At 47.0% G+C, this 13207-nt stretch overlaps 1 protein-coding gene across 18 annotated transcripts in view; it reads left to right on the top strand.

Annotated features, from left to right (window-relative positions):
• The window catches only part of SOX6 (SRY-box transcription factor 6), a 1055545-nt gene that overhangs the window by 386812 nt on the left and 655526 nt on the right, over window positions 1-13207 (top strand). For 15 of the 18 annotated variants that reach the window (XM_069623756.1, XM_069623746.1, XM_069623760.1 and 12 more), the window contains one exon: window positions 4003-4234. In XM_069623756.1, coding sequence (XP_069479857.1) covers window positions 4007-4234 — 228 coding nt within the window. In that variant the 5' untranslated portion in view covers window positions 4003-4006. The remainder of the gene's footprint in view (window positions 1-4002; window positions 4235-13207) is intronic. The other 3 variants (XM_069623758.1, XM_069623757.1, XM_069623749.1) reach the window with 1 other exon arrangement.

The following is a 13207-nucleotide window of genomic DNA, read 5'->3' as shown; positions in this document are numbered from 1 at the left end:
TAAAGCAAGGGAATGAAGAGAGGTTCTGCTGGAACCTTGGGCAGATCTGCCAGTGAGCGGGGCAAACAGTAGGCAGATGCCACAGCTCTAACTCTGCGGGGTAGAATGGAAGACACAGACAGATCGGAGAGCAAGGGACAGCTGCACTAGGAAGCAGAGGCGTTGCTAGGGGGAGCCTAAGGGGGCTATAGCCCCTGATCTTTTGGTTGTAGCCCCCGATAGAATCTCAGGAGCTACAACCAAAAGGCTAGCTAGTCCCCAGTTCGAACAGTTCCGACATTAGCATAGCCCCGGGTCTTTTCCAGACCTAGCAACCACCCCTGCTAGGAAGAGTACATGGTAGTCAATATGGTAAGAGTAAAAGTGATAGAAAAGTAAATCCCATACATACATACATAGTGACAGTCAAGTCCAAATAGAGTAATTGAGCAGCAGAAGTGCATCCTTACAGTCCGCCCCCCAGAGTTGAACTAGGGAATGATTATCCCCCAGTCCAGATCGAAAGTGGAAATGCCTTAATTAGTGGGTCCCAAATGTCTGTGCGTGTTTCTTTATCTTGTGCTAAGCTGCTGGCAAGACGCTGTGTTTAGTTGAGATGAGCTTTCCTGCACTGAGGTCATTGATGGAGTGAGTGCAGCTTTGTGTGTATCCTGTATTCATTGGAGTGATTTGTGGGAGTGCTACATGCAACCTTATGACTAACAATGGTTGGCCTTGTGAATGGCGTTTCGTGTTGATACGTCGCCCTATGTTGTCTTGTCGGTCAGTGGCTTCACTTAGAAAGTAGACGTGGGTGATCAACCAGTGTAGTGTTCTCCAGTTCGTGGGAACCATTCCCATGGAAACAGGGGATGACTGTGTAGTCTCTGTCAGGTATGCTATGGAACTAAAGCTGTGCTCTGGGTTCTTTGCTTGCAAAAACAAAGCAATATGTCATTACGTGAAATGACATAGCATGAGCTAATCAGCTAGTGTGACAAATACACATGGTCTATTACCTCCCGGCAGCTTAACACAGCATGGCATAAGATAGAGAAGCATACCAACTCCAATGACGCATAGATACCAAAGCAAGATAGAGTATACCAAGCATAACATAAATACATCCAGCACCACCACATAATAAAATATGACACAGCATAGCCTACCTAACCACAGAATAACATACCATAGGATAACAGCATTGCACAGGTTTTATGCAAAACACCTCATGGAGTACGCTAAGACCGCCAAGCCTTGCCAGTTATGGGAGCTCAATATTGGGGCCATTCAATTCCTTCCAGCATGAATGCAACATGTCAACAACTCTGTTGGTACCAATGACAGGGCGATAGCCAAATTGTTTAATTTGTTCCTCCATCGCTCATCAGGAGAATGTCCAGATGTTTTTAAAAAAAGATATGTGAACAGCTGTACTAGTACCTTTCTGTGCCTACTTGACATCTGGGGATCAGGTTCAGTGAATGCATAGCATCCGTGTATGTACATTGCGACACACCCTCTGAAGTATCTGAAGCATCCCATTGCAATGTCGCCATTAGGAGGAAAACCACGAGCTCTTTTTAAAGTTGCTGTGAATCATCTTCCCGCGAAGACTATGTTGCAGAACTCACATGAGTGACACCAGCTCTGAAACTGCTCTGGCAAACACAACAGTCACTGTGTTTGGTTTCTTAAATGCGTGCCAATTAATAGGAGGGGGAACATTGGCAAATGCATAGGTTGGCTCTCTGGTATTCACATGGCAGTGGCACGGAGATTCTCCAGTTGCAAGACTACGGATGCCAACTGTCGCCCATTAGCAAAGAGAGCTCCTGTCCTGTAAGGGGCAGCAATGAAACTCTTGCGGACAATTCACTGTGCAGTTAAATAACAAAACAACGATTCGAAGAACACAGAGAGCCTCAACTTTGACTAAAACTTAGCTGAATGTTTAAAAGAACTGAACATAAGTCAAAACACTGTTCAATTTCACGAGGGGAAAATCTACAATGTCAGTCATTGAGTCAACCCATGAACCACATGCTTGCTCTGTCCACAGCCACCTTTGCTTTGCACCCAATATATTGAGTCAGCCCATGAACCACATGCTTGCTCTGTCCACAGCCACCTTTGCTTTGCACCCAATATATTGAGTCAGCCCATGAACCACATGCTTGCTCTGTCCACAGCCACCTTTGCTTTGCACCCAATATATTGAGTCAGCCCATGAACCACATGCTTGCTCTGTCCACAGCCACCTTTGCTTTGCACCCAATATATTGAGTCAGCCCATGAACCACATGCTTGCTCTGTCCACAGCCACCTTTGCTTTGCACCCAATATATTGAGTCAGCCCATGAACCACATGCTTGCTCTGTCCACAGCCACCTTTGCTTTGCACCCAATATATTGAGTCAGCCCATGAACCACATGCTTGCTCTGTCCACAGCCACCTTTGCTTTGCACCCAATATATTGAGTCAGCCCATGAACCACATGCTTGCTCTGTCCACAGCCAACTTTGCTTTGCACCCAATATATTAGAGCTAACCCCAGGACAAGCCTGGAAATGATGGCGGACCGTCTGAAATGTTGAGCCTCAGTAGAAATGAGACGCCTATAATGTGGTCTGACCAGCAGAGGCGTGCTACGTCCCTCGAGGACCCCTTTGCATGAGCAACTGTTGTATGACTAGATTCCTCTGCGCGCTGCTGTCACAGCGGACACTTTGCTGTATTCTAGAGAACAATCCATCTTATGGATTTGTGTGCACTAGTTACGGGCTCGCCATCTCAAGACCAGCACGTGCCTTGCGCCACAAGATGGATTCTTCTCTACACAAATCAGCAATCAAGCTGGAATGATGGGCATGGTAACATGTCTACCTAACCAAGGGAGCTCATTCTATATCCAAATTCAATGTGAACAAGAAACTGCTGGTTATCATTGAGCTCATGAGGAAATGGAAAATGCAAGCTCGGTGAATGCATTAGATTAGGAACCACAAACACATTCTTCTGGAGAACAATTGCTATCAGGATTGGAACAGCTCAAGTAGATATTAAAGACAATATTCACTCGATGCATTAAGATCTCAGAAAGTTAAGCCGTGAGAAAGTGCTTTGTGTGAAACATGGGCCATTTGTTGGCTCATAAACCTCTGCCCCCCTTTTTCTAGGGGATCTTTTGGATAAGTCTTTTCAAGAATGAGTATGAATCGACCATGCAATACCTCAGACTACATTTCTAATTTTTTCTTGTTTTTCCTGTAATAAATGTGTACAGCCTTGCAATCCGACTATTTATCTTATATTGCAGTCATTTTATTTTCGATTGGTTAGTGGAAAACAAATAAAGGATGCAGGATTGTACCCCTCGGAGCAAGCATATGCTACATTCACTCTAGTGCTGTGGGCAGATGCCACTCATCAAGTTGGGATGCTTCGCCCTCCTATCTACATCGCCATCTCAGAACATTATCGGCCTGATTTAACATCCCATTGAAACCCCCTTTGTAAATCAGGCCCCATGAGTTAGTTGTCTTAAGCACTTCAATTGAGCAGTGCAGGTACACGTGTCTCAGCTCAACGGGAGGAATCGGATTACATCATCATCCACTATGCGGTGGATGGATATCACTACATATTATCCCCACCAAAAACATCGCCATCTGGAACGGCCATAGGCAATATTTTTGGGGGGGATCATTTTTGGGGTTTTAGGGGGCAGGGATTGCATGGGGGTGTCCCCCGCTCCTTTGAAAATAATGCAGGCGTTGCGGGGGTGTCCACTGCAGGTTCCGTGCCTTAATATTGCTGCAAAAATATGGCAATATTTTTGTATGGCGATATTTTGACGGGGATACATAGAACCCTGTGGATGTTGATGTCACAAAGTCATCCTATTTTACTTGTGTGGTACACCATTCTCTGCATTCTATCCACTGATCGAAGTAAAGTGGAATGCTTGTGTTTATGACTCATTTTGCAGTATTGTAAAAGCATGTGTCCTTTCTTTCCAGAAGAATGTCTTCCAAGCAAGCGCCCTCTCCATTTGTCTGTGCAGCTGATGGCGAGGAAGCAATGACCCAGGACCTTGCAACACGAGACAGCGAAGAGGGCAACGACCAGCACATGTCCGCCCACCTGCACACGATAATGCACAACAAACCTCACCACGAGGAGCTACCTTCCCTCGCCACCATCCAATCAGACGCTGACTGGGACAGTATGATTTCCTCCCAGCATAGAATGGTGAGCTAAACAGCACATGGCGCAAATAACATTCAGATGTCTAGCATGGTGTCTCATTTTTCAGAAAATGTCCCTACATTTTTCAGGCAAGCCAATGGAAATAGTGCTCCAATGATAGCCCAATGATGTTGTCTGACCTCTGACAGCATGTCGAATCTGCAAGATGCTATTGGTTGAGATGATCTTTGATATTTGCCACAGGGTTATTGTGACCAAAGAGTAGAGAGAGAGCAGCTCCGGAGAACATTTCGATAGAACATGATAGTAGGCATAGAAGTGCCTGTGCCCCGAGTGGCAAGGAGTGTGCACCGAGGGTTTACCGTGGGCGGATGGAGATGAAGGAAGTTGTGAACAATATCCATGTCACAAGGGAAAGATGTAAGCCGGTGGAACTGCCATCGATGGAGGGAGGGAGAGAGGAAGGAGAGAAGGAAAGAAGGAAGAAAGGACGGGGGAGGGAGGGAAGGAGGGAAAGGAGTATTTAAGGCAGGAGGTAGGGGTGGAATGGAAGGAGTGAATGAGGTAATGATATAAGGGAGAGAGGAAAAAAGGAAGAAAGAAGGGAGGGAAGGAAGGAAATAAGAATTTACGGGAAGAGGGAGGGTCAGAGGTGAAGGAGCTAAGGATATAAGGGAGAGAAGAAAGAAGGAAGGGGGTGAAGCAAGGAAGGTAGAGAGAGAAGAAAGGAATCTGACCCTTTTTTAGATATATTTTTCTATATATGACATACTAGTGGCCCGTGCTCAGCTGGCTGGCTGGCTTGGCTGCCACACTCCTATGATGGACATGGGATCTGATGGCTAAAGCTGGGATGTGTGACATGACTGGTGTCTTTTAGACACGGCTCACCATCATTAGCTGAAGGGGATACAGACAGGACCCGCATGGCTGAAGCCTAACCCGATCCTCCCCACCTGCCCAGGTTCCCCGTGACCTTGAAGACAGAGTTTAGATGTCCAGTGAGTGAGAGGGATTTAGCTTTTCACCACAGCTGTCTCACCTTCCCTTCTCGGACCCATTTGTCAGACCAGTCAAAATGAAACGGGACTAAAATAGAATCTAGCTTCCTGCAAAGTTCCACGCAGCTCTCCGTCACTTCCTGTGGGGGTAAGAACCACTGAATAACAGAAGACCACCACGCAAAAGAAAAGTTCTGAATACCTAACAGGCCAGTGTACACAGAAGCACTTTCCCTCTCCTTCCTATGGCCCTTGGATCCGGCTTCAGTGTGGAGGGAGAGTCGAACAGCTGCAGACTGGCGCTGCACCCCCCCCCCCTACACTCCCCTGTACTCCCCTGTACTGCTGCTCGCTTTGGGCACGCCAGTAGTAGGTACCGTGTATAATTGCACTCTCAGGACCCGAATGGCAATGCTCTTTTAACTTGGCAGCAATTTCATTCACTCACCACAAGTTTTGGATTTAACGTCAAGATGAATATGTCTGACTAGTTTGAGCAAAATCCATTAAATCATTTTGGTTTTTTTCAGAGGGAAAATATTATTTTAAGAAAGAAAACTGTATTTCTACAGTGTCTTTGCACAGAAATGACCCAGCAAAAGTGGCTCATAACCTAAGGGAGACCCCCCTTCCATTACTGCACAATCAAAGGCGCTTTGGAAAAGTGTCATGTCTTGAGAACTGGGGCGTCTCGGTCTCTCGTTTCCAACTTTATCCCACCTAAATCTAACGCTTACATTACAGACACTGTTATAATGTACGGCTGTGCCTTGTGTGACAGTAAGGGCATACATCACAGAGCGTTTTCCAGTGGGGTTTTGCCATTATAAAGTGCTTCTGTGAGTTGGGCCCCAAGAGTTCATAGGGAGCATGCAGTTGATAAGGCGTGAGCAGTGTTGATGTATGTGTTACATTTTATGACACTTTTCATTGAATATGTTACATAATAGACCTGGCTGTTGCATGTCACACACATCAGTCAGTGAGCTGGTAAAGAAAGATTCTATAGGCGATGAATCCTCCATATGCTGACATTTGCTTGCATTGTTGCAATGGCTCCTTTCCCCTAGAAGTCACTTGGGCTGCACTATATAAGTCCATTCATTCAGTCGCTCAGTTTCTACCTGTTGTAAAATTGGAACGCAGGCATATATTTGTTTCAAAAACAAGGACGTCGAAGAATACTTTTGAAAGATATATTTCCAAAGTAACCCTGTACATGATGAACTGCCTGTCATTTGATGTTTGCCAGCCGGACTGGGTCTGCAGCCTGACTGTCTGGAGAGCTTACACGGCAAGGCTGCAGGCGGCCATGCAATGACACACTTGATTTATTTATTTATTTATTGATTTTTATTTTTGGTAACGCACCAACTCGCCGAAAGGCCTCAGGGCGCACAGAAAACAAACAAGACGACAGGAGGTGAGAGTCAGGGAGAGACAAAGGTCACTTTAGATTAAGGGCGCATTGAAGAGAAAGGTTTTCAGCTTTTTTTTTTACTGAGTCACAGTTTTGATTTTTTTTTTTATCGTAGATCTCTTTGTGCACAAATGAAGAAATGACATTGCTACTGAATCTCTGCCTGGCAACCCAACTGAGATTCAAAACTATCTAGTACGGTGTAGTAGGCAGCGTGGCCATCAGATGAATTGTACATTTTGATTCCCATATCATGAGGTACTACCGCTCGCCGGGAGGACGCCAGCCCAGAGCTCTGATCAGAGGTGACATCACAGAGACTCACAACTAAGGCAAGCGGATGGGTTCATCCCGACCTAGCATGCAATGTAGGGGGTCCCTGCCCAGCCACCATCACATACGTGCCGCTCTGCACTGCCTACACCAATTGCGATTTACAGTTAACCTTCCAAGCCACTAGCTTTGGAAATCTTCGTGGCTTCGTGCATTTGCGAGTTGAAGAGACTGTGGGTCTCAGTATGACCCTGGCGGTCCCGTAATGAACGGTGCCGGTAAAGGACCGGCACTGTTCATTACGGGATGCCCGATTACGAGGTCCCCTAGCGGGACCCGGAACAGACGTCTGGTAAAACCAGATGTCCTTTCCGGGTCCCGCGAGGGGACCAAGGAGCTAATAACGGGCACGTTATTAACAGGCCCGTTATTAGCTCCATCCCTATTCCCGTTGAGCCCTATGGGGGCTCGAATGGGGATGGGGATGGGTTTTTTCAATGAGGAATTACCGGGTCCTCCAAGGTTGGAATGACCCAGTTATTCCTCATTGAAGGAACCCGGTACTGGAACCCGGTATGGAGGCAGCCATGCTCTTATATGGCTGCCTCCATACTTGTAATGAGGCCCTGAGTCTCACTTGCTAAGTCCAGAAGGACCGTAGGTTGTTTCCTTACAAGGCCTGGATACTCCCTAACCCATCTCCAGTAACAATACATATGTCGGCCTACGCGCTTGCGTGCAATACACCACTTTTCCATCTTTGACTTGAGGAGCAGAGACCTGCAATGCCCGGCACCTCGCCGATAACTGCCAATGGTGATCACCAGACTCTTCCACAGAATCCTTTCAACTCCGGGCATGAACCAGTTTAGTGTGCTTTGTTCCCGGGTGCTAATGGCGCGGTGCGTGCAGTCACCTGATCTCGGTCTGGCCCCTGAACAGGATCCTGAAGCTGTTTGCAGCTCTGTGTGTAGCTGCTGCATCCTGCTCTGCATCTGGCTTGCATGATAGACAGTTATGCATTCTGCACACTTGCAGGACATTAATATCGAGATATATGAGGCACTTAAGTCTTTGATCAACAATGGGTCTGAGAAAAATGAGAGATGCATACATTTCCCTGCTCTTAGGGGAGCTAATGAGATGACCTCATGCAGCATGATATGTTTACATAACAGGGCAAGGACTCAATATTATTGTGTACAGGCGTCAGGCTATGCAATGAATCTGTTTTATGGACTGCAAAGGGCGTTAGATTTTACAGCTTGATCACAACAGGTTCTGTTTCATGCCAGTCATTTGTTTGATAAATAATTAACAAGGTACTTGGTTCGTTATACAGCAAAGATTTATATATAGCCAGGGATAGAGCTGCAATCATTTGAGCACCTCTAGTTGAACTTCAAAGGAATACGATTCTAAAGTAATGACTCCACTGCTGACAAAATAGTGAGTGGATATACAAAAACAAATCACCAGTGTGGAATGTTAGAATCTTGGGAGCCAACCTGGATGCAGGACTTCCTGGCAACTATTGCCAGGTAGCCCTGCATCATGTTGTCTCACAGGAACCTGCTGACGTGCCAGCTGCCTGTCATCCCCTGCTGTTATCCCCACTCGTGCCCTCTAATTCCCTGCACACCCGGGTCTGTCTGATGTTCGGCAACACAGGCCTCAAGGTCTGCTCTACCTCATGCAGGTCACAGAATGTCCTGTCCTGCTATGACCTTCATTCTTCGTCAATTTGCTTTCCATTGAGTTTTTGGCTGAAAAAACAAATTGAAAAATAAGGGTATGGGTGGGTAAAGGGATTTAAGCATAGTGGGGTGTGGGGAATTGGTAGTAAAAAATGTGAAGGGAAGATGGGGTATCCCGGACAATGAAAACAAAATTAGCTTAGTTTTTTCAGCCAAAATCAGCAGCAAAAAACTCTGCGAATAAAAACCCTGACGATGGAATGACATAAAACCCCTGTGCTCTCCTCATTCAGCCTCATCTACATCTACTCACTGTGCTTGTGCCCCTCAGTCTGGCTTCCATAGCAACCCTTACTGGCCCTGAGTCCGGAAATAGGGCTTAGTTATTCTTTCTGGATGCTGGGGAGGGAACACACGTGAGATAGGAACAAAGCAGGAGCTTGAAGCTTAATGAGCTTCAGCTAAGCGTCCAAAACATGCATACTCTCTTATTATGGCATGCCAGAGACGATGGCGGTCCAAAGAACCCTTGACTCCCCAATCGGTAGCTTGCATGCGCAAGAGATTTAACTCTTCCAAAAATCATGGGAAATGTAGAAAAGAATGAGCACAATGTCAAATATTTCAGAGAGAAATACTTTAAGGGAAGTTAATGTCCAGAGCAGATTGAGGGGCTGGTCTAGGCTGTAAGTGAATGGCAACGAGAAACTTAACACACGAGGCATAAACGAATTAGTTTTACAGGAACATTCCATACTTCTCCAAAAGATGCTCTCCTTTGGAGACATTTTCTGATTCTTCACATGTAAGGGCTGCCTTCCCTTGATAGTGGACTCTTACTCTGTCCTCGCTCCCATGCCATGGGAGCCATGTATTCCGGCCCTGAATGTCAAGGACTGCATCCTTTCTGGTGTCTAATATTTATGGGATTATAAAAGTGAAAATGTAGCTGTGAAGCAGCACAGCACTAAACACAAAGGCAGACACAGGGTACGTACTACAGGTAATGGTGCCACGGTAGAAGAGGTCCTGGAATGGATAGGGGTAACAGGGCAGACACAGGGCACTTACTACAAGTAAGGGTGCAGCAGTGGACGAGGACCTGGAATGGATAGGGGTAACAGGGCAGACACAAGGCACTTACTACAGGTAAGGGTGCAGCGGTGGACGAGGACCTGGAATGGATAGAGGTAACAGGGCAGACACGGGGCACTTACTACAAGTAAGGGTGCAGCGGTGGACGAGGACCTGGAATGGATAGGGGTAACAGGGCAGACACGGGGCACTTACTACAAGTAAGGGTGCAGCGGTGGACGAGGACCTGGAATGGATAGGGGTAACAGGGCAGACACGGGGCACTTACTACAAGTAAGGGTGCAGCGGTGGACGAGGACCTGGAATGGATAGGGATAACAGGGCAGACACGGGGCACTTACTACAAGTAAGGGTGCAGCGGTGGACGAGGACCTGGAATGGATAGGGGTAACAGGGCAGACACGGGGCACTTACTACAAGTAAGGGTGCAGCGGTGGACCAGGACCTGGAATGGATAGGGGTAACAGGGCAGACACAGGGCACTTACTACAAGTAAGAGTGCAGCGGTGGACGAGGACCTGGAATGGATAGGGGTAACAGGGCATGGAGATCTCCCGAGGGTAATATTTAGGGTTCCATGGAGTGATCAATGATTGGCGAGATGTTCTTTGAAGAGTAGAGTCTTCAGGTCATTCCTGAGGTGTAGGATGGGGGACCCAGTCTTAAACCACAATGTTAAGCCTAGGGATAGAAAAGGGAGGACAACCTTGCAGTTTGTGTTCTGAAAGGCCCAGATGCAAATTGGTAACATTAAGCCCAATCGGCCCCAAATCCATGTCATTGAGCATTTGTGAAAACATTCAACGTGCCTGGATCTAACAGTCTAAATTCCAGCAGTGAATGCATCACTAGTAATGCTTTCTGAGTGCAGACATCACCCAATGATTCAATCCCCAAGGGAAGGCCCATGTATCCTTCTGTTGTTTACACTCCTTACCCATTTCCTTTTACTGTTCTCCATTTCAATCAGCTCTTCTTCACCCCCTCTGCCACCTAAGCTCTCCGCTCTCTTAAAGTCCCCACCTGTGCCCTTCCACATGGAAACATTAATGTGGTATGCTGGAACAGAAAACGTAGTAGGCACAAAGGCACTTTTAGAGTGATACATGGGTGCTGAATTTGTGTCCTCGGGGCCCTGGCCTCCCACACCCAATCGCCTCAGCTTCTGCTTACACGCAGCACTTGCCTCTGCAGCCACCATCCTATGCCTTTGTAGGCCTGCACTTACCCACTTTGTAGCTCAACCAGTGGAGTAACTTTGCTGAAAATGTTGGGGGGGACATGACATCTGAAGAAAAGGTGCCCCAGCCAAATGAATGGGGACAAAATGGTGTGCCTAGAAAGTTGGAGGGGACAAACACCCCTGTCCCCCCCTAAAATTACGCCCATGAGCTCAACGCTCCCTCACACTTAATAATCTTGGCACCTACATCTGCTGCTCACCCAGCTCCAGCACTTACCCCCACTCCCTCTTTCCCTCTTCTCTCTCTGCACTTGCGCATTCTGAATACTCACAAGGCATAGTATGTTTGTCTTTTTTCCTTCAGGGAATACATTGTTTTTCAATCCCATATTCCCTCCCTGTTGCCATGCGGGCTCTTCGCAAACACAATTTACTTGTTGTATAAGCTCCTAACAAATGCACAACAAATAAATAAATAAAGTACATTGCCCTACTCCTCATCTTCCAAAGTTGAATTTCTAATTTGCATACTTTGTAGGTCTCAGATGTTTACCCATTCTCCTGAGTTCCTTCACTTCTAGCCTGCATCCTCCTCTCAGGCTAAGGCAAGTGTAAGTGCTCAAGGAACTACAATGATGTCACTAAGGGAGTCACTAAGGGAATCTTCTATGAGCAGCGGTTGGATAGGGCAGGTCGGAGACAGATGGGGTAAACCAATGTTATGGGGGGGGCGGGCAGTGGATCACTCCAGTTTACACACCTAGAAAATCATCCATCCATCCTGGCTCCCATAACCTACTGCCAGGAGAAGAACAGCTTCCTGGGCACCACAGCCAGGGAGCCACCCTGAGTTTTGGGTCTCTAAAGGAGTGGGATAACACACCACCACACATGCTGACTTTGTCTCACTGCCCTCCTGCCTCGCTGCTCCGTAGGACAGAGGCAAGAGGAGTGGGGCGGCTGCCAGTGAGCAACTCAATATCATAATGGACAGACAAGAAGTATAGTGCCACGAAGGGGCGTGAGGCACTTGCTAGGACAACGATCCAAACTAATGAACCCTCTTATCACCTGCCAAATGGTAATGCTACCTGCAAAGAATGCTACTTAATGGCACAGTACCCTGCCCCTCCATAGTGATGCCCAAGAGAGGAGTATCTAGTATTAGTAAAGAGGACTTGGCAGCCAGGGTGCTATGAAGCGTGGTTGGCCAGTGACTCCACCGACAGCCGGGCAGTAGTTATGGTCCTGAATAAGACCTCACAGTCAATGTTTCATAACAAGGTGAAAGTAAACACTGACTAGCAGTTGCAAATCAGTGGACGCATGCTGGTGGGCCAGTCACCCTGACAGAAGCACGTGAGGATCGTGAGTCCCAATCATTGAACAGGAAGTGTTAGAGCAATGGACCCTTCAGCAGGCATGAAGAAGACCACCTGATTAGTGCATGCCACAGCGGGATCTCCTGAAAAATTGAATCTTCTCTCACAGACACAGCACTGGGCATAGGAACCGCGCCGTAGCACGGGGCAGCGGAGAGATCACGACAAGGTGCATTGTGAGCACAAGAAACATTCACTAAATTGACAGCGGGAGCTGTCCAAAACAAGGGGGCGTTTGCAGAAAGTTTGCACAATGATGCTGCCACTTGGCTTTATGATACACAAATGGGGAAACGGGCGCTACTTTTGTGAAATTAATCTGCTTTGTGAAATAGTGACACAATGAAACTGAGTTAACAGACATAAAGGTGCTACTTGTTTCAAGCACAAGTTTAAGGGGCATCTTCTAGGTGCCCTGGGCAGACTGACTATTAATAGTACATGCGAGTATTGCTTGCACTGCTTGCAGGCACAAAGGGCCCCTGAGTGTTTTAGACACTACGGCCCCGGGGTCATACGTTTAGGTGGCATGGGCACACTGAGCAATTGTAATGCGTTGACACTTATTTGTCCAGGGCACACTGAATAATTATGGCACATAGAGGAACACTTTTCAAACCCCAAGCATACTGAGTAATTTGAGCAAAAGTGTGCAAACTGAGTTTAGCTGTTAGAGGGTACTGAGGGATTCCCTACTCTAGGGTGTAAACTTCTCTGCACTATGATGAGGCTTAATAAATGCATTTCTCTGAATCTCTTGGAATTGTGAGGGAGAGAAAGGGTTGGTTTCTTGACTGGGGTCCTAGAGGTCTGAGTGTCTACCGAGCTTGCGCTCCCCCTTTTTACCTTTGTCCTCGATCCTCCCTCAATTGCGTTATTTCTCTTTGGGGAATTCGCTTACCCCAAGAGTATCCTTCACCAGGGTTCTTTTGCCCAGTGTGACAAATCAACTTCCGGGGCACCA

Source organism: Ambystoma mexicanum, chromosome 11 (assembly GCF_040938575.1).
Source record: "Ambystoma mexicanum isolate Mex_15411 chromosome 11, UKY_AmexF1_1, whole genome shotgun sequence".
Classification (NCBI taxonomy): domain Eukaryota; kingdom Metazoa; phylum Chordata; class Amphibia; order Caudata; family Ambystomatidae; genus Ambystoma; species Ambystoma mexicanum.
This window is presented reverse-complemented; position numbering and strand designations above follow the sequence as displayed.